The sequence below is a fragment of the Salvelinus sp. IW2-2015 genome, linkage group LG4q.1:29 (assembly GCF_002910315.2).
Source record: "Salvelinus sp. IW2-2015 linkage group LG4q.1:29, ASM291031v2, whole genome shotgun sequence".
In the NCBI taxonomy this organism is placed as follows: Eukaryota; Metazoa; Chordata; class Actinopteri; order Salmoniformes; family Salmonidae; genus Salvelinus; species Salvelinus sp. IW2-2015.
The window spans coordinates 23701053-23727517 of NC_036842.1; the positions used below are offsets into that span (position 1 = coordinate 23701053).

General features: G+C 42.7%; 1 protein-coding gene and 1 pseudogene across 1 annotated transcript; both read right to left on the reverse strand.

Annotated features, from left to right (window-relative positions):
• Positions 1–1357: 1357 nt before the first annotated feature.
• Positions 1358–11177, reverse strand: LOC111960860 (patatin-like phospholipase domain-containing protein 7; annotated as a pseudogene).
• Positions 11178–16459: 5282 nt separating this feature from the next.
• On the reverse strand, positions 16460–23901 carry LOC111961694 (chloride intracellular channel protein 4-like). Its single transcript, XM_023984153.2, has 6 exons — positions 23780–23901; positions 18475–18584; positions 18110–18235; positions 17746–17852; positions 17484–17659; positions 16460–17158 (listed from the first exon to the last, which is right to left on the reverse strand). The coding sequence occupies exons 1-6, from the start codon at positions 23813–23815 to the stop codon at positions 16994–16996; spliced, it is 720 nt and encodes a 239-aa protein (XP_023839921.1). The 5' UTR covers positions 23816–23901; the 3' UTR covers positions 16460–16993.
• Between the last annotated feature and the right edge of the window lie 2564 nt (positions 23902–26465).

Genomic DNA, 26465 nt, shown 5'->3' on the forward strand with positions numbered 1-26465 from the left:
AATGACGTAAATGTAAAATTGAGGGAGACGTTGTTGTCCTGGCACCACACTGCAAGGTCTGACCTCCTCTCTATAGGCTGTCTCATCGTTGTCTGTGATCAGGCCTACCACTGTTGTGTCATCGGCAAACTTAATGATGGTGTTGGAGTCGTGCTTGGCCATGCAGTCGTGGGTGAACAGGGAGTACAGGAGGGGACTGAGCATGCACCCCTGAGGGGCCCCCATGTTGAGGATCAGCTTGGCAGATGTGTTGTTACCTACTCTTACCACCTGGGGGCAGCCCGTCATGAAGTTCAGGATCCAGTTGCAGAGGGAGGTGTTTTGTCCCAGAGAGAAATAGAGAGATATAAAATCAACACTCAACTAACCAATAGTGATTTATTATTAGTGAGTAGTGTTATGCACTGGATTATCAAAGACATTATCTGGTAAAAAATTGTCAGACAGAAGCAACTCTTAATAGTACACGAGTCCTTCATTGCTTTACAGGGTGATTGGCAAACTGTGCTCAACATTAAAATGGAACTAATAAGCATGTAATAGTCAGTCAATAGAAAAGGCACCATTGAGCAGCTTGAAATGTTGAAATGGTCAAGTTGTCCAGTTTAGTTCAGTAAGTCACAAAAAGTGTTGTTGCATTCACTGAGCCTATATGTATGTGTTTTGTAAAACGTGGCACCACATTCATATATCTTTAATTGTTTCACTGTAGTCATCAATCATTATCCAACAGCACTTTCCATTTAGCTAATTCATTCAATATGCCCTTGTTTATTGTACCACATGAATTGTGCCTTTGAATTGGACCCTGTCCAGAACTGTGAGGCTGACCATACATTGACCCTACAGTAGTATCAACTTCGCCAACCGCTAGAGAAATGCCACACTAACACATTCATGATACATCCTCCTTCCGGTTCTGACATGCTCTCACACACAACACATGCTGCCTCTTTGCTTCATTTAGACTTTAGACAGGTTGCGTCTCTTGTGGCATCCTATCCCCTACATAATGCACTGAAGTGAATAGGGTGCTATTTAGGACACACTCTTACAACCACATGGGATGTGTACGATAGAGACGTTCCATTTACTACAACACAATGCAAGGCTTCTGGTGCTAGCATCAACATTAGCTGCGATAAAGGCACTACTTTATACTGCACTGTATGGATAAACACACATTAAAAAAGATATACTGCATTGATTGGCTTAATGTCATGTGAGTACATCTATAAAGCTAGTTCTAGAGGTAAGTAAAGGCTAATGATTCATTAGTCAAATCAGCTGTGTTTTACAGCTGTCTTGGATGTGCCTGCACATTAGCATCATATAGCATCAGCCTACACACTATAGTTCACATTTTACCCCTCCCCCCACCAGTGCCTGGGGGAGGATGGCGACGTTTGCACCCCCTGTCCAGCAGATCTTCATCCTGAGGAAGAGGTGGAGCTACAGTGATTAGGTCATAAGGCTGATCTCAGGCTTTAGTCTCAAAGGAAAGAGAAAATGATGCAATACCGAGATAAACCAAGAAGAAACATCAACATTCAAAGCTTCACTGCACTGTGTCAGCAGTCTCCTCCCCCTTAGTGGTGTGTTCGCTGTAGTGATTGGATAGCTCAATGTCTGAGTAGGCACTCCCCACCGCCTCCTGCTATTAGTCTGTGGAGTAGTCGGACTGCTCTGACATATGGAAGAATGGAAAGAGGGAAGGGAAGAAAGAAAGGTAGTGAGAGGAAGAGAGTTGATAGGGGTAATAAAAGAGTGAGGTACAAGTACAACCGGAGGGAGGAAGGAGGAGAAAGAGAGGGAAGGAGAAGTGTAAGTACAGGAACTGTAACAAAATGCCACTCTAGTCATAGGTGCATATTCATCATCATTTAACCAACCACTTCCGTGGCTCTGATCTGTGGCAGCATAAACACAACCCATCTCACAGAGCCCAAACAATGTTCAACAATAACAAGGAAGGAGGAAGACAAAAATAAAATAATATTTTATTTTCCCCAGGACAGCAATGTACAGGAGGCAGCGAGCCAATCCCATGAAGGAGAGATGGCACTTTTGTTGCCAAATAGCTAAGGTCTCAGGTCATTTGGTATTGTGGTCTTGTTGTTGCCTACACCTTGATGCCTGTTGGACCTCCATGACCTCCACAGCACTCTGCTGCTCTATGTGCAGATAAGATCATGTAGCAGCCTCACCGTCTACCAGAGCAGGTTTGGCCAGCTCGATGCGGAACACGATCTCAGCCAGGTCAGTGAAGGAGGCGTTGGGAAGGGTCACAGGTCCCTGCTGGACACATGGGACAGACAGTGCACAGGTATATTTGAATAGGGACTTCATACAGAAATCATTCAGAACAATCGCATTAAAATACACAATTTTACAATATCTTGTCATATATAGAGCACTCCTTTAAAAACAGCATCATCAAAACTCTGTAAATGTCTGCCATTCCATCTCTAATAGTGAGTAAGGCTTTTCTTCATTTTAATACTCCCTCCCTGATCCTCTCCTCACTCCCTGATCCTCTCCCTCACTCCCTGATACTCCCTCCCTGATCTTCCCTGATCCTCCCCTCACTCCCTGATCCTCTCCCTCACTCCCTCACTCCCTGATCCTCTCCCTCACTCCCTGATACTCCCTCCCTGATCCTCCCTGATCCTCCCCTCACTCCCTGATCCCTTCCCTCACTCCCTGATCCTTCCCTTCCCTCCTCACTCCCTGATCCTCTCCATCACTCCTGATCCTCTCCATCACTTCATGATCCCCTCCCTCACTCCCTGATCCTCCCATCACTCCATGATCCTCTCCCTCACTCCCTGATCCTCTCCCTCACTCCCTGATCCTCCCTCACTCCCTGATCCTCTCCCTCACTCCCTGATCCTCTCCCTCACTCCCTGATCTCTCCCTCACTCCCTGATTACTCCCTCCCGATCCTCCCCTCACTCCCTGATCCTCTCCCTCCCTCCCCGATCCTCCCCTCACTCCTGATCTTCTCCGCCTCGACTAGCCTGTCCTCTCCGATCAACTCCCTGATCCTCTCCATCACTCCATGATTCTCTCCCTCACTCCCTGATACTCACTCCCTGATCCTCTCCCTCACTCCCTGATCCTCTCCCTCACTCCCTGATCCTCGCTGATACTCCCTCCCTCGCTGATACTCCCTCCCTCCCTGATACTCACTCCCTCCCTCCCATTGTTGTTGCTCTGTGTGTTACAAGACTCCTCCTGGTGGTGGTCCTACAGCATGTTCTCTACCACTCCACTGCGAATCCACACATCAAACACAGTGTTGCCATGCTGGTAACCCACCTCCTGCAGGACACACACATCATTCTCACACACAAACAATATATACAAGCCTGAATCTAATGTAGCTAATCTCAGACAATCCTTGAAAACCTTTTCACACTTTTGACTGAGAAGGAGGAAAGATAGATGAATGGTGAAGTGTGAAGAAGTGAGGTCTAGAGTAAGAGGGAGAGCAAGAGGAAGCAAAAAAGAGACTGAATGACAGACCAACTCCCCATGTCGAAGACAAAGAGTGAGACTCACAGGGATCTTGTCGAACTTGCCAAACTCCAGTGTGCGATAGCGGTTTATGGGCGGTCTGATGAACTCGCAGTAGTCACTGCTCTTCACTGATGCACACAACACACGTAGGGCAGCCACATCTACAGGGGTCAAAGGTCAAATACCATCCTGACAACTGAACTGTGCTCATACCTCCAGTGTCTTATTGTTGCGTCCCAAATGACACCCTATTCCTTATAGTGCACTACTTTTGAAAAGAGCAAAAACAGTGCACTAAATAGGGAACAGGGTACAATTTGGGACACACCCTAAGTAATCCTATACATTTCAAGTAATTATTTAAAAAATGACATGTATATTCTTAGTAAACAAAAACAAACTTTCACTCCGATATGAACCCAATATCAAGTCATATAAATGAATTGCAAGTTAGCACAAGCCATTAAAGGTGTATTAATAACATATATTTGGTTTACACAGTACCTGAGGCTGTAGTCCTATGCAGTGCTGTGAGAGAGGCTCACATTCACTTTCTCTGCCAGTTAGTCCCAAGACTCCAGCTGTGCTGTGAAGGTGTCTCTTCCTCACCAATCTGCTTGCCCTTGAACACTGTAAATGCTGGAGTTGAAGGCAGCGCCAGAGAACATAGAAGTGATGGGGTAGGTCAGGTCCAACACCTTTTTAAAATCTGATGTCATCTCCTGCAACACACCATCAAAAAGACTGGGAACAAATCGATGAGAACCCTTATAATTCACCTTTAATTTCACCACTTTGTCCCATTGAAGTCACAAGACTTCTTAAACCATCCTGGCCAAAATGTAAACACTTGCCAATAGGCGACAGTTAAAGGTTGAGTGAAGATCAAATTAATGTTTCTAAATTTGTCTTTCCTGGATTCCTTGCGTCCTCTCTCCTTGCCTCCTTCTCAAGGTATTTTGGACAAAAATATCCAATCTCCCTCCCCTTTGACTTTTTCTTCCAATGCATTTTGAGAAGGAGGCGAGGACGGAGGACGCAACGAATTGAGGAAAGAAGAACTGAGAAAGAGTCTCTCACCATGGCCCACTCTCATGCCCTCTTTCTCATGCGGCTGTGGTCCTCTGTGTCCAGCGCCCCCATCAGGGAGCCGATGGAAACGCCACCCACCAGGTCCACAGGGATCCCTGCCTCACTCAGAGCAGAGAGAGAGAGACTCCCTCATCAAACTTAAAGGAATGTGGATTGACGTAATGTCTCGGCTTTCATCATGTGTGTGGTTCTGATGACTAACCAGTCTCTGCAGCGTTCCCTGTGTCTGGCAGGTGTAAAAACAGATTGCAGTGCAGATGTTTTGAAACGGTTTCACACAACAGACTCACAACTCATCTCTACTTATGTTCACTGTTAGTGATTGTAACTGCCAAGTAAACATCTTGTTTTACATCACCACATATGTCAAAACTAGTACCACACCAATTCACAAGGGGAACAAGACACATAGTTCAAGGCACTTAACAAAACACAAGAGAGAGACAAGAGGAACCAACCTTGAAACAGGAGAAGAGAGAGGAGAGACATGAGAACAAGATACAATTAAAAGAGCGAGAAATTACATGTGGAAGCAGTCAGTGATTTGAGTGTATCATGGTATGACTTCACAGAAATGACTAGTGACTATATATAGTGCTTAGTGATGTCAGTGATGTAGAAGTCAGAGATCAGGAGTCATTGGGTCGTACCTGGCTCCTCCTCCCCCATATGAGGGCGATGGCATTGCCGGTCAGCACCCTGGGCAGGCGGGAAAAGTTTAGAACACAAGCTGGTACATCTCTATCTGCAGAGGAGAGACAGACACTCAGAAGAGCTTAACACACTAGTTCCTAAATGGTTGGACACTAGAAATAACAGTGGGGTTATCTGGCAAGTCTACCTTCGTTATGGGTGGTGTCTGATTGTGCAGTTTTGGCAGATCAGATGTGTGTGTTTGCGTGCGTGCGTGCGTGCGTGCGTGTGCATACCAGTTTGGGCAGGCTCCTCTTGGAGTAGACCCTGCGTGAGCAGGAGAGGTGCAGGTGTCTGGAGATCCAGCTCCTCATGTTGAGCCACTCCACAGTGCCCTGGGGTGGTGGACCATCCTCCCTGTGTAACAACACCAGCTGCTTCTGGGCCCTCACCTCACTGCCCTCCAGCATCTGCTCCAACTACAGGGTCAAAGAGAAAAGGTCAACTAGAGAATAAAAGGTCAGCGAAAGGTCAGACAAAGGGAAGTAGGGCACAGTTTGTCTAAAACTATACAAACAGACGTATAATGCATACAACAGCCTGTATGCCCATTTCTGTATATGATAATTACATTCAACAGGCATAGTAGGCACATAATACAGTGCATTCGGAAAGTATTCAGACCCCGTCCCCTTTTCCACATTTTGTTACGTTACAGCCTTATTCTAAAATAGATACAAAACATTTTCCCCTCAATCTACACACAATATCACATAATGACAATGCAAAAACAAGTTTAGACATTTATCAAATATATACAATTTAAAAAACAGAAAACCTTACTTACATAAGAATTCAGACCCTTTGCTATGAGACTCGAAATTGAGCTCAGGTGCATCCTAATTCCATTGATCATCCTTGAGAGTCCACCTTTGGTAAATTCAAATGATTGGACATGATTTGGAAAGGCACACACCTGTCTATATAAGGTCCCACAGTTGACAGTGCATGTCAGAGAAAAAACCAAGCCATGAGGTCGAAGGAATTGTCTGTAGAGCTCCGAGACAGGATTGTGTCGAGGCACAGATCTGGGGAAGGGTACCAGAAAATGACCTATGCATTGAAGGTCCCCAAGAACACAGTTGCCTCCATCATTCTTAAATGGAAGAAGTTTGGAACCACCAAGATTCTTCCTAGAGCTGGCCGCCCGGCCAAACTGAGCAATCGGGGAAGAAGGGTCTTGGTCAGGGAGGTGACCAAGAACCCGATGGTCACTCTGACGGTTCTCCACAGTTCCTCTGTGGAGATGGGAGAACCTTCCAGAAGGACAACCATCTCTGCAGCACTCCACCAATCAGAACTTTACGGTAGAGTGGCAAGACAGAAGCCACTCCTCAGTAAAAGGCACATGACAGCCCGCTTGGAGTTTGCCAAAAGTCACCTAAGAAACAAGATTCTCTGGTCTGATGAAACCAAGATTGAACTATTTAGCGTGAATGCCAAGTGTCACGTCTGGAGGAAACCTGGCACCACCCTTAAGGTGAAGCATGGTGGTGGCAGCATCATGCTGTGGGGATGTTTTCAGAGGCAGGGACTGGGAGACTAGTCAGGATCGAGGGAAAGATGAACAGAGCAAAGTACACAGAGAGCCTTAAAGTTAATATTATTGGATCTGCGCATACAAAAGACTAGTGGCTGTTGCTTAAATTCAACAGAACTTTTAAACAAAACTGACTTTATAAACATTTTATAACAGGTGCCAGAAGAATCTTTAGATCGGTCGTGCTGAAGAATTAGGTAGTGTCATATGAAATGGGACTACGGTGTTCTAAAATGTTGCTATCATGACGTTTTGGCACCGTGATATTACCGTGGTCCCGATATACCGTGCAACACTAATTTGATTACCATATTTAACCATATATACTACGTACATATTACTGTATATTATACGTTATATGGTACTCCCTGTCCAAAACTGCTCACCTGCAGCTTGATGATGCCCAGCAGGTCTGGACGATGGCGCTGACCTTGCTGGGGTGAACGTTGTCAGAGCATCCCTCACTGTCTGTGTAGTGGAACACCGCCAAGGGTGTGTGCTGCATGGTCACACTCTTCTTCAGGATGGACTGGAGGAGAGGTGGGAGGACAGAGAGGGAAGGGGAGTGATTCAGACATTAGTGAGGCAGACGCAGGCTCAGAGGCAAAGGTATCGGTGACCCAAATGGCACCCTATTCTCTATATGACATATAGGGAATAGTGTTTCATTTGGGTCACACAGAGAGGTGTAAAGGAGAGGGAAGGGAGGAAGAATGGAGGCTAACCTTATAAATGACAGGGCTGGAGGGGCGTTCGTCTATGGTGACTCTGGCCAGCTCGTGTGGGGGGGGGGGGGGTTGGAGACAGGGTTCTCCTGTAGGTGGGGTCTGTGTGGGATCCTGACCAGACTCCCCTCTCCTACCACCCCAGTAACCGTCACAAATTGTGTGTGAAATTAGGTTGTGTGTGTGTGTGAGCACGATATCGCTGGAGTGTGTACTGTACTGTGTAAGTGTGTGTATCACCGGGTCGAAGAGCTCTGTGGTCAGGCCCAGGTAGTTATGTAAGGGCAGGAAGCTCACTCTCTGGAGTTGCACCATGATTATCTGGGACACACACACCAACGTGGATCAAACACCACAATGGCTGTAATACAGCCACAAGAGCACTATTCTTCAGAACAATCAGGGTGTACTTTCAACTCAGGTTAGGCAGAGTTTACATCCTTGGGTGTCTCCCAAATGGCACCCTATTTCCTACATAGTGCACTACTTTCGACTAGGGCCCATAGGGAATAGGGTGCAATTTGAGACGCAGACATTGCCATTAGGGGGTCTCATCCAAACAGTCCTGTTTGTTTGAATGGGTAGGACCAGGCTGAGGGTTGGGGTCATACCTGAATGACGCGTATTAGAGTTTCGGGGTACTACTCAAACACAGACTGGAAGGCTTCCTGCAGACGCAGGTTAGTGAAGCAAGACGCAGCCCGTGCTGACAGTGTCTTATAGGGGGCGGAGTAACCCTGAGGGACACAGGAACCAACCAATCACACAAGGAAGAGATGGGAAATAAGACAGAGAGAGCGAAGGAGGGTTAACCAGAGTGACCTAATCTGGTAAAGGAAGATGGAAATAGATTAATGTGGATGGAACACTGAAATAAGAAGAGGAGGATAGAGGGAGGAATAGACAGATTGAAAAATAAGCAGGAGAAGAATAGAGAGGGAGCAAAGATGAACAGAGGTATAGCAGTGGAGGGAGGGAGGGATGAGCTGAGAGCTGGCTGGGAGGAGGGAGAGATGCATGGATAGGTGAAGTGGTGGGTAGAGGAGAACAGAGGCTGTGTGAGGCGTGTCAGATGGAACGGAGATATAGTCTCGTCCAAAATGACAGCCAATTCCCTATATAGTGCTCTACTTTTGACAACTGCCCTATGGTCAAATGTAGTGCACTATAAAGGGAATAGGGTGCCATTTGGGACGAGACTATATTTCCACTCCATCTGATGTCCAGAATACTGAGTAGGCTATGAACACTGTCCCCCGGGAGCACGTCCTTCACAACCGGCTCTGTACCATCCTGTACCACACACGAAAGCTAAATTCCCCTATGTGCACAGAGTGACTCATAAAAATACATCTATGATATTGACTAAGCAAAAATGTCAGTGGATGCTGGTGTTAGGGTTAAGGCTAATTCTGAATACACCATGGGTTTCATGGTGTATTCCCAGCAGGTATTCTAGCCTGGTCTTCTGTCTTCGTGGATGCAGTGTTCCAGACGTCCGTCCTGGACCACGTAGATGCTATTGTAATCATCTCCCAGCCGGAACAGCCCCTCCCCTTTATGTAGCTCCACAAGACCATGTGACAACACAGCTCCAGGAACGTTTCAAAGTGGCCAAGCACCCTGAGAGCAGAGGGAGACAACATAGAGTTAGACAGAGAACACACACACTGCTACTGGTGTGTGAGAGTGGAGAGTGGAGTTCTGCACGTCAAACTCAGTCAGGTCGGCCTCCAGTAGGGATGGAGGGGGCTCCTTGGGCTGAAGGGTTGGGAGCTCCTTACAGATACGCAGGATCCTAGAACATACACACACATTAGATGGCATAGAATAGTGCGCCCTTCTTAAATATAATTTCCTCTTTTTTGAGTAGTGGTGTGACAGCCTCTAAAGATGGTAGCCTACCTGCAAGCTATACTCAGGACTTTGGGTCTCTTCCGAGGGCACTGCTTGGACACTCGAGGTAGAGGACAGAGGGGAGGACAGGGTCTGGACCTGCAAGTGACAGAGAGAGACAGAGAGGGAATCCATGGAAGGAAGGGGATGAAGGGATGAGATACGAAAGGCACAAAATGCTACTTTGCTCTGCGTTCTAGATGGGAAACACGTAACTAACATTTCTTATCATCAGAAGACAAATCACAGGAGATTCACACTCAATTCCAAGAATTGATACGTAACATTCTGAAATTATAAAGGCGTCAGAAATTAATTTAAATTCAAAAGAATGGGAATAAGGATTGGCATGCTAAACTCCTGGGCCTCTATTCATAAAGTGTCTCAGAGAATAAATAATTGCTGATTTAGGATCAGGTCCCTGCTGACCATATAATCATATTTATTTGAATTGAAAAGTTTAACTAATCCTAGATCAGCCATCCTACTCTGAGGCACTTTATGAGTACGGGTGTCACGTTTTGACCTTTATTTCCTTTGTTTTGTCTTTATTTAGTATGGTCAGGGCGTGCGTTGGGGTGGGCAGTCTATGTGTGTTTTTCTATGTTGGGGTTTTGTGTTCAGCCTGGTATGATTCTCAATCAGAGGCAGCTGTCAATCGCTGTCCCTGATTGAGAATCATACTTAGGTAGCCTGGGTTTCACTTTTGGTTTGTGGGTGTTTGTGGGTGTTTGTTTCCGTGTCAGTGTTTGTACTGTTTCGTTTGATCATCGTTTATTGTTTTTGTTCCTGTGTTCAGTTTTTGGATTTTTATTAAAGACATGAACACTTACCACGCTGCGCTTTGGTCCGATCCTTCTACCACCACAGATGATCGTTACAACGGGCCATGATAAACGATGCAAGGAATGGAGATAAGTGACTTGGTGAAGAGTCTCTTCCATTTCCCAAGTAAAAGGTAGTATGTAGTGAAATCAGGAGGAAACCCCGACTGGGACTCAATCCCAGGTCCAGTGACTGTCAACCTAACACCGTATGCCAGGAGATCTGACCCTCTTGACGAGCTCGCTAGGTCTTGGGTTAAGGTCGCTACAGTAGGCATACCTTTCTGTCAATAGGTTGGTAAGTAGGAGAGTGAACAGATGTGACCAGAGCCTTATGGGACCAGGTCAAAAGTAGTGGCACTATAAAGGGATTAGGGTGCCAAATGAAACACATTTTAAGAATGACTAACCTTCCTCATTATCTTCCTGCCGTAGAAGAGCACCTTGTCTCTCTTCCTGAAGCGATAGCGGGGAACAGCCTGCTGTCCACCTTCCAACACAGACACAACATGCTATCAACATAGATAACACCGCTTTTGTGAGCAATAGTGGCTAGTAAACAGAGTGCAAAATACAACTAGGCCTATATAGTATACAGCACAGATGGAAAGGATGTCCTGTGAACAAGGATTCTCTGTTCAGGACCAACAGTTATTATTCGCCAATGCTGGTGTGGTCAAATTTAGCTCATTGTCCCAATACGTTTTCAGTGTGTATAATGTCATGTTCAATATCAACTGTGTTCTTGGTCCACATGCTTGTCCCATGAAGCAGGGAGGCAGAGGATGGATGACTGTATATTCTATAGATGAAGAGCACCACAATGCCAATTAAAGACTGCCACCCCAGCCCGATCATCACGCCAGACAACTGGACAAGATACATTAAATTACAGTGTTCTATTCAATTCGCTTTTGCGCAATTTCTTGTCCAATATGAACCAGTTGAAAAAACGTTTCCTCCTGGCTGTCCCACCACCAATTTACATCACTAGCCAATCAATGTGTCACGCCCTGATCTGTTTCACCTGTCCTTGTGATTGTCTCCACCCCCTCCAGGTGTTGCTTATTTTCCCCAGCGTATTTATCCCTGTGTTTCCTGTCTCTCTGTGCCAGTTTGTCTTGTATGTTTCCAAGTCAAACAGCATTTCCCCCCCGTTCTCCTGCTTTTGCATTCTCCTTTTTCTAGTCCTCCCGGTTTTAACCCTTGCCTGTTTCTAGACTTTGTACCCGCCTTCCTGACATTTCTGCCTGCCTTGACCACGAGCCTGTCTGCCACTCTGTACCTCCTGGACTCTGATCTGGTTTTGACCTTTTTGCCTGTCCATGACCATTCTCTTGCCTACCCCTTTGGATTAACTTCACTAGGGTAGGGGGCAGCATTTGGAATTTTGGATGAAAAGCGTGCCCAAAGTAAACTGCCTGCTACTCAGGCCCAGAAGCTAGGATATGCATATATTTGGTAGATTTGGATAGAAAACACTCTAAAGTTAATGTAATAATAATAATGTAAATAATGTCTGAGTATAACAGAACTGATATGGCAGGTGAAAACCTGAGGAAAATCCATCCAGGAAGTGCTTTTATTTTGAAATGCCTGTTTTTCCATTGAAAGCCAAAGACTTAGGACCCAGTTCATGATCTCTATGGCTTCCTCTACATGTGGCCAGTCTTTAGGCATTGTTTTAGGCTTTTACTCTGAAAAATGAGGGAGATACAGCACTTTCAATGAGAGGACAGTGGACATTTCCAGACATAAGTCCAGCACGTGCCCGGGAGAGCGCCTTTCTTGTTTCTCCTTTTCTATTGACGAAGCTTTTGTACGGTTGAAACATTATTGATTATTTATGACAAAAACAACCCAAGGATTGATTTTAAACATCGTTTGACATGTTTCTATGAACTTTTATGGTACTTTTTGGATTTTTCGTCTGTCTTTTGTGACTGCGCTTTGTTCCCAATGTATTTCTGAACAAAACACACCAACAAAACAGAGATTTTTGGACATAAAGAGGGACATTATCGAACAAAACAAACATTTATTGTGTAACATGGAGTCTTCGGAGTGCAACCATATGAAGATCATCAAAGGTAAGTGATACAGTTTATCGCTATTTCTGACTTTTGTTACTCCTCTTCTTGGCTGCTAACTGTTTGTAATGATTTGTCTGCTGGGCGCTGTTCTCAGATAATCGCATGGTTTGCTTTCGCCGTAAAGCCTTTTTGAAATCTGACAGCGGTTGGATTAACAATAAGTTTATCTTTAAGCTGGTGTATAACATTTGTATCTTTTATGTATGTTGATTATGATAATGTCTGTTTTGAGTTTCACACTCTGCAATTTCACCGGATGTTTGAGACAGTGGATTATTGAACAAAACGCGCTAACAAAATTTGTAAAAAAATAAATGACCCTTATCTTCAGCAAGGTCCTCCATAGAGATTCGAGAGTATTTCGTTAACAAGTTTCTCTTCCCTCAATCTTTGAAGTTCAGCAATTTCTTTACCTCTCTTCATGGCTGTTTGACTTATTTCATACTTCATTCATTCCCAATATTTCCCATAAGACTTAACTGGAGGAAAGTCCAAATATTTTTCTTGTATAATATCTTTGGCATCCATCTTGAAATCATCTTCCAACAGTCTGCTATTGAGTTTCCAATAACTCCGATTCGGTTTATTAACTTCAGAGCCATTAATATTTAAAGATAAGAATACAACTTTATGATCCATAAGAATTGATGTTTCAATGGATACCTGGAATACATTATCTAATGAATTAGAAATCAACCAGAAGTCAATTCTTGACTGTCTGGACAGTCCTTTTTATCAGGATATTTAGATCTCCAAATATTGAATAATCCAAGACATAGATTATTAAACTCAGGATTAACTATGCTGGATCTGGTAGGAGGACATCTGTCAATCATCACATTAGATACATAATTTAAATTTCCACCTAAGATAATTTTGATATCCTGAAATACACTCTATAAATCCTGAAATACACTCTATAAATCTCTTCTTCAAATTCTTGAAATAGTATCCTGTTTTGTTTGTTGTTGGATGGATAGATATTCCTTAATAAAAACATTTCACTTTTCAAATTCGGTTAAACTTAACCAAAGCCCAGAGTGGTGAGTCTTACTACTGATGACCGTCCCTTTAAATGCACCTCTTAACTGCTACACCTGCAGAGTGGTTGTTGCCATATGATAACCAGATATTGTTACCCCATTGATTTTTCCAAAAGCTAGATCGGAAGAACAAGCATGAGTCTTTTGTAGAAAGTAAAAGGCTGCATTAAACCGTTTGCAATACAGGAAAATAGCCTTAAGTTTGAGTAAATTAAGAATACCCCTGACATTAATTGAACAAGGAGATAAAGACAAACTTCAACCAACAACCTTGTTATGCTAATATAAGGTGGCTTGGAAGGTAGACTTGAAATGTACAAACTATGGCATAAGGGAACGATGAGTGGATAAAATAATATAGCGGGCTCCGGAGTGGCTCAGTGGTCTAAGGCACTGTATCTCAGTGCTAGAGGCATCACTACAGACCCTGGTTCAATCCTGTGCTGTATCACAACCAGCTGGGATCGGGAGTCCCATGGGGTGGTGCACAATCGGGTTAGCGGAGGGGTGGGCCGTCATTGAAAAATAAGGATTTGTTCTTAACTGACTTGCCTAGTTAAATAAAGGTTAATAAAAAAATTGGATTAAGACATTAATGAGCAAGCCAGATGTAGGCAATATAACTATTTGTTCAGCACCTTTGAAATGTGAAGCAACCGAATTCAGAACCTGGGCCATTCTTACGGTATTCTCCCTGTACGCCAAGCCAGGACAGTAGGACAAATAAAGGGGGCATATAAGCAGAAAATGCTTTCATTTTCTGCTTATATGCCCCCCCCGGATTTATCCTCTTACAAAATTTGATGATGACATTTCTCTAAAACAAGCTATAGAATACATGTGCTCCACCAAGTCAGAACAGTAGGCTAGGTTATGGGGGGGGAAAGGGAGGAAATTATTATGGTGAGGCACATGGCTACTAACAGCTTACTACACAACATACACTTAGTATTACTTTCTTAGCTTCAGTATACATATCTCCCTGGCATATTACATCATTTATGCAGCAGCATACAATATATTTTTGGACCCACAGTTGTGTGGTCCTTCTTGTGGGCAAATTTTATCATGACACTTTGTCATCGAGGTCTGGCGTTCTCTGGATTTATGGTGCTCTCAAGACAACTGGGAACTCGAAAAAAACAAAACAAGGTTGAATCATGACGTCGGTGCTCTAGAAAGAGGCCTGAGTTCCCTACTTGGAATTCCGAGTTGGATGACAGTTCAAAACTTATTTTCCTAGTCGGAGCTCGTTTTTTTCGAGTTCCCAGTTGTCTTGAACTCACTGAAGTCTGGCTTGACAGCATGGCCAATGTATTCAACTTTTTCTGGCCCATGGTTTTGTGTGAATGTTTATCCTTTTAAGCTTGGAAAAGAGTCCCTTAAACTCAAGACTTGGCCAGTTGATCATTGACGTGATTCATGATGATGACTGCTTGTCTAGCTTGCTAGCTAAGATTTTGAAAGTATAATGTTGGCATGATCAGTCCAATCAAAGCTATTGTAGATATAACGTGATTTGACATAATTTTATCTGTGGCCAACGACCTTGAGCCTTCTTGGATGGGCACTTCTAATGTAAATCAATGGTAGCACCCAAGGTGGATTGAACTTTCAAGCTCTCCCTGTAGATTTTGCAGTGACGTAGTGTCCACCCCTTACCAACCCCCATGCTCTGCATTTTCCGCTGGCTGCCCCTCCACCACAGAAAGCACTGAGCTAGGCTAAAAAGCCTGCCTTTTGGAGCTGCCTTACTCAAGAAAGCAAAAAAGAGACTATGTTTAAACATTTTTACATTACATTTTACATTGGTTACAAACTGATATGTGACACATATTATAATAACATGTGTAGTGTTTGAGAGATAAGCAGCATGTTATTATGCACACCTGGTTAAAATGGTATTCACGTGTTCAGTGCGTGATATTGGAAATGTGTATCTGATTGGATGCGCATAGTTTTATTGGCAGGCCTCATTGGTTGTTGGCCAAGGTACTCAATTGTGTTTTCCTTTGAGCAGGTGCAGATGGACACAGCTTGGAACCGGCTATGTAGTATCCACTGTCATCTTGGAAATAAACCTCTTTGTGATGTTAATGCTTTATACTGTCAAGTTTCTCTTTACAATAACTAAAAAGAACCCGCTTCCTTTAACCGGGGATGCAACAACATGCAAAGCAAGCAACAAAACAATTTTTTTGTATATACAGTACCAGTCAAAAGTTTGGACACACCTACTCATTCAAGGGTTTTTCTTTATTTTTACTATTTTCTACATTGTAGAATAATAGTGAAGACATCATCTTCTTATTATTGGTGTCCTTTAGTAGTGGTCAGCATATGTGGGAACTCCTTCAAGACTGTTGGAAAAGCGTTACAGGTGAAGCTGGTTGAGAGAATGCCAACAGTATGCAAAGCTGTCATCAAGGCAAAGGGGGGCCTACAAAAGGTACCTAAAGGACTCTCAGACCATGAGAAACAAGATTCTCTGGTCTTATGAAACCAAGATTGAACTCTTTCGCCTGAATGCCAAGCGTCACATCTGGAGAAAACCTGGCACCATCCCTACGGTGCAGCACGGTGGTGGCAGCATCAGGGACTGGGAGACTAGTCAGGATCAAGGGAAAGATGAATGGAACAAAGTACATAGATATCCTTAATGAAATCCTGCTCCAGAGTGCTCAGGACCTCAGATTGTGGTGAAGGTTTACCTTCCAACAGGACAATGACCCTAAGCACACAGCCAAGACAAGGCAGGAGTGGCTTTCGGGACAGGTCTCTGAATGTCCTTGAGTGGCCCAGCCAGAGCCCGGACTTGATCTAATATCTCTGGAGAATCCTGAAAATAGCTGTGCAGTGATGCTCCCAATTCAACCTGACAGAGAGGAGAAACTCCCCAAATACAGCCAAACACTTTTAGATAAACCAATTATTAGGTTTAGGCCTACTCAGACTAATATTTATCTGGGCATTGCTATGATAGTAATTTCAATATAGCACATTTCATTAATGAAAAACCTATCAATCCACATACAATAGTACCACAATTATCTTTTGTTTACTTGGCATTTGACATAATGCTTTCTCTTTGTCTCTCAGGGATAGAACATCCAGATCCTTACAATTGCCATACAAAGTGTGCACATTGCTAGATTTTTAAAGTGAGCATAAATTACATTGAAAGATTATTAAAATGTATGTTTTAACAGTTGAGTATAATTCAAGGAACGCAAATATCTACAGAAACTAAACAGGCAGCACATAATTGTATTGCACACACATTGTAATAGTACATATATGAGCAGACCTTCACCCTGTACACACAGCGTTATACACAAATGTGTTACTGACAGAAGACAGACATGCCTCATTCTGAGGCACAGGCAGCAGGCTTATTTTTCTGCTCCTCTACACATAAATCATAAATCATGGCTTCATAGCCCTCTTTCCCCTTTTATATTTCTTCTCTTGTCTAAACATACCTTCTTCAACTCCTTTTACTCTGTCTGCCCCCTCCCTCTCTATCTCTCATTGCCCTCCTCTCTCCCCCTCCTTCTCTCCTGATCTACTTGTTGAGGTATTTGGCCACCGAGTGGTAGGCCAGTAGGATCTCAGAATCCTTGGGGCAGGTATAGCGGAACTCGTCCTGCTGGTAGGCCTTGGTCAGGTAGCGGGTCAGACCGGGCAGAGCCACAGGGATCTCAAAGTCACGGTACTTCCTACACACCACCTGTGGTGAGCAAGAGAGGGGGAAAGGGAGTCAACATGACACACACTGAACCACACTGAACAACATTTTCATCTGTTTACTAGTAGCACAGTGGTGCTAGTGGTACTTGCAGTCATACAAACTAATAAAAAGCCCAATGTTCCCATTGCTTAAACCATAGCTACACATCTGAGTGCACCTATAAATACTGTAAAAGGAATAGACCTTTGCCCTTATTGATAGAGATTGAGATGGTTCCAACAAAGAGGAGCAGAATAGAGGAAAGTACAATAGATGACACTAGGCGATGTAATCTAGGACTTCCTGGAATGCTTGATCTGATAACCTTGACTATGTTGAGCTTGGGCAGCAGGTTGCAGTCAGCCAGACTGAGGGAGTTCCCATCCAGATAGTGCCGTGATGACTTGGGGACGTCTGGGTTTTGGTCCAGCTCGTGTAGGAGTGGCGTCAGCAGGTACTGATCCAACTTCATCAGGCTCTTCAGAAACTTCTTCTCAAGCACTGAAAAGCAGCAACGCCTCATAAAAAAACAGAACTACTGTTTCAATGACTCATCCATCAATTTCAAAACAAGGAGGGGCTCTTACTATCGTTGAGTCCAGGGTTAGGGTTCTTGATGTATGCAGAGAACTTGTGGAAGATGTCATCTCCAGCACCGTTGGACTCCTTGTAGCGACAGCAGAGCTTGGGGTACCTGGAAAGGTAATGCCATTAGCTCTCAGCCTTCTGAGTTAGTTGAGCCAGTGGAGGATACATTTGACTGCAAAGATGTTAATTGCCCTGTAATAAACATTTATTTATTAATGACTTGTCTCTTTTGGTGTGTGTGTGTGTGTGTGTGTGTGTGTGTGTGTGTGTGTGTGTGTGTGTGTGTGTGTGTGTGTGTGTGTGTGTGTGTGTCTTGCGTGCGTGCGTGCATGAATTTAGCTGTTATGTTCATCACACACTCACTGTGGCGGAGCCAGTGCCTCCTCTAGGAACTCCTCGATCTTGTTGGTGTCGGTGCGCACCTCTCCGCCGAAGATGAGGAACGGGGGCTGAGAGCCTGGGGCAAGGTCCTTCAGCACTTCTGGAGCCCTGACAGAAAGGGGACCAGATAAAACACATGGGGGAGAAAAGCATTTAATTGCACACTTCATCTATCACACACAATCCTCTAGTTATTCTATCAGTGTTAGCAGTTCATAAGTAGTTGTTACCTGGACATGTATGGACAAGCTCTTCGATTCATGCCTGGCTTGGACGGATTGAACTGTTGCATTAAGTGCATCATTGTGGAGAGTGTATGTGCGTGAGAGTGAAAGCCACATATATACCTTTTCATGTCTACTGTGGTGAGGGTGAAGTTGGCCCCCTTCAGCCAGAGGATCATAAAGAGTCGCTGACAGAAGGGACAGTTCCCCACACTCTCCCCATCATCACTGGCCTATCGGGTGGATGGGTGGAGGTTGGAGGGGTGTGCGATAGAGAAGGAAAATGGACAGAATAAAAATGTGGTCTCTTCAATCAGTCAGTAATTCGTTTTTTTCAATTGTTTCATAATGTAAGTACAGTGTAAGAAAGACGATTAATTGTTATAGTACTTTCTACACTTTACTAACTTACGTAGTTACACTGCAATAAGGATACAGTAATGTAAAGTTTACATTTTTATTTATATAGCACTTCTTACAACACCTGTACATCCTATGATGTAACCTTTGAGAATCAACATAACTGAGTCATTGGAATGTGAGGAAGCGAAGGCGTTTTCAGCAGCAGGGGATAAAGCCTCCAAACTGGAGACGCCTCTTTTCAGTTTCTGTTCAACTGACCTGGATTCTCACAGAAACACACCGATACTCAGTAACTGTACAGGATATAATGTAAACACAAGCTTTTACTAAGAGGTTACATTGCTCCATCGAAAAACAACTTTTTGAAATCACTGTTTTTATTTTCCACAATATACACTACCGGTCAAAGGTTTTAGAACACCTACTCATTCAAGGGTTTTTCGTATTTAAAAAAAATATTTTCTACCTTGTAGAATAATAGGGAAGTCATCAAGACTATGAAATAACACATATGGAATCATGTAGTAACCAAACAAGTGTTAAACAAATCAAAATATATTTCACATTTGAGATTCTTCACATAGCCACCCTTGCCATGATAACACCTTTGCACACTCTTGGCATTCTCTCAACCAGCTTCATGAGGTAGTCACCTGGAATGCATTTCAATTAACAGATGTGCCTTCTTAAAAGTTAGTTTGTGGAATATCTTTCCTTCTTAATGCGTTTGAGCCAATCAGTTGTGTTGTGACAAAGTAGGGGTGGTATACAGAAGATAGCCCTATTTGGTATAAGACCAAGTCTATATTAGGGTAAGAACAGCTCAAATAAGCAAAGAGAAACAACAGTCCATCATTACTTTAAGAAATGAAGGTTAGTCAATGCAGAAAATTTCATGAACTTTGAAACTTCAAGTTTCTTCAAGTGCAGTCGCAAAAACCATCAAGTGCTATGATGAAACTGGTTCTCATGAGGACCGCCACAAGAATGGAAGGCCCAGAGTTACCTCTGCTGCAGAGGATAAGTTCATTAGAGTTACCAGCCTCCGAAATTGCAGCCCAAATAAATGCCTCACAGACTTCAAGTAACAGACACATTTCAACATCAACTGTTCAGAGGAAACTGTGTGAATCAGGCCTTCATGGTCGAATTGCTGCAAAGAACCTACTACTAAAGGACACCAATAATAAGAAGAGACTTGCTTGGGCCAAGAAACACGAGCAATGAACCTTAGACAGGTGGAAATTTGTCCTTTGGTCTGGAGTCCAAATTGGAGATTTTGGGCTTCTACCGCTGTGTCTTTGTGAGACGCGGTGTGGGTGAATGGATGATCTCTGCATGTGTGGTTCTCACTGTAAAGCATGGAGGAGGAGGTATTATGGTGTGGGGGTGCTTGCTGGTGACACTGTCTGTGATTTATTTAGAATTCAAGGCACACTTAACCAGCATGGCTACCACAGCATTCTGCAGCGATACGCCATCCCATCTGGTTTTGGCTTAGTGGGACTATCATTTGTTTTTCAACAGGACAATGACCAAACACACCTCCAGGCTGTGTAAGGGCTATTTTACATAGAAAGAGAGTGATGGAGTGCTGCATTAAATGACCTGGCCTCCACAATCCCCCGACCTCAACCCAATTGAGATGGTTTGGGATGAGTCGGACTGCATGGAAAAGCAGCCAACAAGTGCTCAGCATATTTTTCCAAGACTGTTGGAAAAGCATTCCTCATGAAGCTGGTTGAGAGAATGCCAAGAGTGTACAAAGCTGTCATCAAGGCAAAGGGTGGCTATTTGAAGAATCTCAAATATAAAATATATTTTGATTTGTTTAACACTTTTTTGGTTGCTACATGATTCCACATGTGTTATTTTATAGTGTTGATGTCTTCACTATTATTCTACTGTAATACCCTTGTTAGAACCAAGTATTGAGTTTATTTGTTATAATTAATTGGTATTAGATTTAAAAGGTGATTGAATTTCTCCCAAATTGTAATGTTGTTAATGCATTTCTTTTGAAGAAATATTTCTTTAATGTATAATTGAATAGGTTGGTTTACTTTTAAGTTTAAGTTTTGACCAATAAGGTCGCTTGTTAAACTGTGGTCAATGGGAGAGTTGACCTGGTTAACGGGAGGCCTGGGGGAAAAAAGAGAGGGAGAGAGACGTTGAAAAAAGGATGGACGTTACATTATGACTGTTGGTGAAGAAAAATTATAAAAGGAGACGATAAAAATAAAACAAAATTGATACCTACCGAGTTTTGAAGGGAAATATTGTTTTTATTTTATAAGAGAGTTGTTATAATTTTGTTAAGAAAGACTTAGTAAAGACTGAAGCTACCGTCTCATCGTATTTGGGTATTTGACAGCCTTGAGGTTAGCCTAGCCTAGCCTAGCCTGCTAGCGGAACCCCTCGCCAACAGCCGGTGAAATTGCAGGGCGCCAAATTCAATCAACAGAAATCTCATAATTCAATTTCTTTTTTCTTTTTTTTACATAATTTTAAAGATAAAATTCTCGTTAATCCAACCACAGTGTCCGATTTCTAAAAGGCTTTTTGGCGAAAGCAGAACATATCATTATGTTAGGTCAGCAACTAGTCACAGAAAGCATACAGCGATTTTCCAACCAAAGAGACGGGTCCCAAAAAGCAGAAATAGAGATAAAATGAATCATTAACCTTTGATATTCTTCATCAGATGACACTCCCGGGACAACATGTTACACAATACATGTATGTTTTGTTCGATCAAGTTTATATTTATATCCAAAAACCTCAGTTTACATTTGKCTTTGCCTCCAAAAYATCCCGTGAATTTGCACAGAGCCACATCAATTTACAGAAATACTCATAATAAACATTGATAAAAGATACAAGTGTTATTCACAGAATTAAAGATTTACTTCTCCTTAATGCAACTGCTGTGTCAGATTTCCAAAAAACTTTACGGAAAAAGCAAACCATGCAATAATCTGAGTGCGGCACTCAGACAACAAATCAAGCCAAACAACACCGCCATGTTGGAGTAAACAGAAGTCAGAAATAGCATTATAAATATTCACTTACCTTTGATGATCTTCATCAGAATGCACTCCCAGGAATCCCAGTTCCACAATAAATATTTGATTTGTTCGATAAAGTTCATCTTTATGTCCAAATACCTCCTTTTCGTTTGCGCGTTTAGCACAGTAATCAAAATTCATGACGCGCCAGCACTAGGTGCAGACGAAAAGTCAAAAAGTTCCGTTACAGTCCGTAGAAATATGTCAAACGAAGTATAGAATCAATCTTTAGGATGTTTTTAACATAAATCTTCAATAATGTTCCAACTGGAGAATTCTTTGTCTTCAGAAATGCAATGGAACTCAAGCTAACTCTCACGTGAACGCGCATGGTCAGCTCATGGCACTCTGGGAGAGAACTTACTCAATCCCCTCTCATTCACCCCCACTTCACAGTAGAAGCATCAAACAGGGTTCTAAAGACTGTTGACATCTAGTGGAAGCCTTGGGAAGTGCAATATGACCCCATAGACACTGTGTATTCGATAGGCCAAGAGTTGAAAAACTACAAACCTCAGATTTCCTGGTTGGATTTTTCTCAGGTTTTCGCCTGCCATATGAGTTCTGTTATACTCACAGACATCATTTAAACAGTTTTAGAAACTTCAGAGTGTTTTCTATCCAAATCTACTAATAATATGCATATATTAGCAACTGGGACTGAGTAACAGGCAGTTTACTCTGGGCACGCTTTTTATCCAAACGTGAAAATGCTGCCCCCTATCCCAAACAGGCTAGCATCGTGTGACACCGAGAGAGAATTGCTTGGGAAAGGTTATTGAGGTCATGTTCCCATGGGATATCGGTTACTGCTAAAGAGTACTGTCTGCATTGATAGCCATGCTTGCTGTGGATCTTGTGAGGAAACCTGCAAGGAACTGCCATACTTCACTGAGGGAATATCTACGTGTAGTGAGTAACCACAACGGTGGGGTGCTTCTGGACTTTATGTGTGTCGTAATTTTTTTTTAGCTCCAACGCGCGCCAACAGGTTAAGCAAGCTTTAAATAATTTGGACATGGGTTGTGCACGACTCATTGGGGTTTATTATTTGTATTTCTTTTGATGTGGTGCTTTGAAAATGTAATAATACACATCTTGAACCTTGTGTATGATGCCTTGGTGGAGTCATTTACTGTTTCAATTTAATTTAATGCATGGGAAAGCATATCCTTATACAATGACAAAAATCTATAATCAATCCATCTGAAGTTAATACCCTAGTTGTCATCACCCTAGATAGTTTACAATAGGGATTCTTATTGGAGATGTCCTTCTCACCTGACATCCCATGCTGTTGAGATATTCTACGTAAGTTAATAGAGAGTCAAATTCGAGCCTGGTGAGATGGTTACACTACAATGTAGAAAAATAGTAAAAAATTAAGAAAATCCCTTGAATGAGTGTTCTAAAACTTTTGACCGGTAGTGTAGCTGAATTCCCTGGAACATGTATGGTGTACTAATGGGAGCTTACCACATGCTAATTTTCTTGTAGTTATAGCAACTAGCCATGTGATTTACAAATACACCTGGACTCACATATAATAAAGTTTCTGCTTTTCTATTAGGTTTATTTACAGATGTAAGAATCACGCTGTTGCAGGAGAACTTTCCTGCAATGCAGGACATTGAAAATGTGTAGTGTATTTGAGGTTTTAAAAGCCTTCTGACGTTTGCAATTTCCACTTTGAAATTTTGGACTTTATTTCCCATACAATTTTTTAAAATCAACCCTACAAAAATGTCCATTAATTATAATCCACATCATAATTCCCATTTCCTGTTGCTTCAGGATTATTTTCCTGCTGTAGCAAACTGGCTCAATTTAAGATCCTACATTTGTATGAACAAATATTTATTCCTTCCTTGCTGTAAGCTGTCTCTGGAACTAAAATGTACAACCTGTTGTTCTAAAACAGGACTAAAGTTTAAAATTTAAATACAGTAGGCCTAATACAGGCTCCATTGGAGGATAGTTAGGTTTCTGACTCTTACCTTGATGAAGAGTTCAATCTTGGAGCCTTCAGCCATCTCGCTCAGACCCTTAGAGCCTAGAAACTAGTTACTGTTGGTTCTCAGAGGAGTGAGAGCTGTCAATGTCAGCCTGTCCTCATGTGTGTATCCTGATCCACACACATACGGCTAAATCACCATAGGTCACTGAAGGTCAGAAGAAGCTATGGATCCAAAAGGTCCGACTGCTGTTATAAAAAAAGATGGTCAGCTCCTTGATGGGAGCAACAACATTGTTTTTTTAACCACTCCTTTATTCCTCTCTCTCTCCCTCTTTAGTGGCTCTAACTCTCCTCTATCAGTTTCTGTCTCTCACCACACCCGTCATGTCTCTGACATTTAGCATACACCCCCACCAGACCTACCAGTCAGACCAGTAAAGTCAGATCACTCCACCTATTCTCACTCTCCCACAGGCCTCCATTTTCCCAATACAATGTAATGTCAGTGTGGCTCTCTTCGTCTCCCACGTTGGTTTAAAACGTGATTTCAGAGCAAGGGCCCATCAAGTAGAGAGAGGCCAGTGAATGAGAATACAGTTCAAGAGTAGCCTACAACTTGCCCACATTCTTTAACGTATTGTAATGACCCGGCTGGGTCATAAAGGGAAAAGAGACGGACTCTAGGTGTGCAGGTCAGAACACAGGTTTATTCCTAAACTGGGCTATTGTTCCGGCCACAGCCCACGCCGCTAAATGCCGAACGTACACAATGTTACCCTGTCGAGTTAAGGGTCACTCTCATAGGAACAGATCAAGGCCCCGAACAGAAAAGAAAGAAAGATGATACAGTAATCCCTATTTATGCATTTCCAAATCCCGCGGGATTACCCATCATACCCCCCCAACCTTTCCATCTGTCCTGACATATTTAACCCCTGCTAGTAGCCATGAGAACCATAACACACCCACAAACACAGAACACAATACCGGGTCGTTACAGTATGTATACTCAAAGTGGACTGATACATTGTACCTTTAAGCATAACTCAAATAATACCACATAGAAGGGTCAAGTGCCTCTGAATCTGCTCAGTGGGCAGTGGGCATTCTATCTAAGTGTTAATGTTTACCAAGGGAGTCTTGGTTATTCAGCTAGATAAAGAAAAAGTTAAAGTTGCCAAAGGAAAAATAGTCCATCTAGGGCTGTGAACAGTGCCGCAATTATCAGGTTGTTCAGAAGATAAAGACTTTATATCCACTGGAGAGAGATGGGGGAATCTGGGAGAGATTGCCAGGCACCTGCTCATATCCATCCACCGTCATGGGTGAAGGTGGATGGACTGTGTGAAGGACCATATCTCCCCAACACCAGCCATCAGTGACAGGCAGTGACCAATAAGCAGACAAGAGACCCAGACAGCAATCAGAGGGATGGGACTACAGTACTCCTGGGAGCATTGGAAGGTTTGCAACAATGACTGTCTGTCTGGGCCCTTTTATACATATTGAAAACACATTTGCAAAACGATCTATTTTTAAGTGTAATCTACAGTCCTTTCAGTTGCAAATACAACTATGTGGTGTTATTTGAAATATGTGCAATTAAGGTACAATTTATCAGTCCGGTTTGTGTATAGATGATTTGAATTTGGGTCTGTTAGATACTCTTGGACTGTATTTTTATTCTCTCTATAGTTGATGGGCCCTTGCTCTGGAATCACGTTTTCAACTAATGTCACAGCTTTAACAAGTGACCTGATCTCTCAAGCTTTCTAAACTATTCATTCTCTAAATGGATGTTTGCTTTTGTAATAGAATGAGTCAAGGTAAACAATAGGTGCTTTCCAACACACTGTTTCTTGGCAAGAAGTTACTTGGCAAGAAGTGTATGCCTGGGCCCCTCTTGGTTTCCTGGTTTCTTATAAGAGTTTAGAGAAGTGCAGCATTACACTCTGCGGCTTTAGTTCTGTTGGAAGACACTATTGTATTGGGAAATCAGGGAGAGATGGATGGTCAGTTTCCTCTCTCTGACATTGGTCCTTTCTGAACAGTACAGAACTTGATCTCTTCCCTTCTGATAATCTGATAAACCTATTTTATCATACAATTTGTGTAAAAAAAATGTGTGACTTTCCCCAAAGTCCCTTTAGGGGCCACTCTAGCTCAGAGTGGTTATCGTCTTCAGCTGATGAGAATGCAAAGTTAAGCTGGGGACCAAGTTTTCAGTGTGTTTTCTAGAACGCTGTGAGTGCATCAACATAACCACAACAAGTAAGATCACAAGTCATTCAGATTAAAATTCCTTCATAAAAACATGTTCAAATGGAAACAGCTGTGCTGAGCTCCAGCTAGCCATTTTTACAAATTGACTCTAGAAAGACTGGCTAAAACTTTTACATGTGCAACTTTTGAAAAGTCCTCTGACATAACCAAAAAAGCTACTGTATCTGAAAACAATCTTCCCTACTGATAAGGTATGTGTTAGGTCAGTTGTGTAAAGTACTTAAGTAGTATTTTAAAATATTTTTACTTAAGTAGTTTTTTGGGGTATGTGTATTTTACTTTACTATTTATATTTTTGACAACTTTTACTTTTACTTCCTAAAGGAAATATTGTACTTTTTACTCCATACATTTTCCCTGACACCCAAAAGTACTCGTTACATTTTGAATGCTTAGCATTACAGGAAAATGGTCCAATTCATGCACTTATCAAGAGAACATCC

What these genes read in the sequence shown, in the direction of transcription:
- LOC111961694 (XM_023984153.2), bottom strand. Translation starts at nt 23,815, where the DNA reads ATGGCTGAAGGCTCCAAGATTGAACTCTTCATCAAG. An exon ending in GAGGCACTGGCTCCGCCACA is followed by an intron (nt 17,853 to 18,109) that starts GTGAGTGTGTGA and finishes TTACCTTTCCAG; the next exon opens with GTACCCCAAGCTCTGCTGTC. An exon ending in CCAAGCTCAACATAGTCAAG is followed by an intron (nt 17,159 to 17,483) that starts GTTATCAGATCA and finishes TGCTCACCACAG; the next exon opens with GTGGTGTGTAGGAAGTACCG.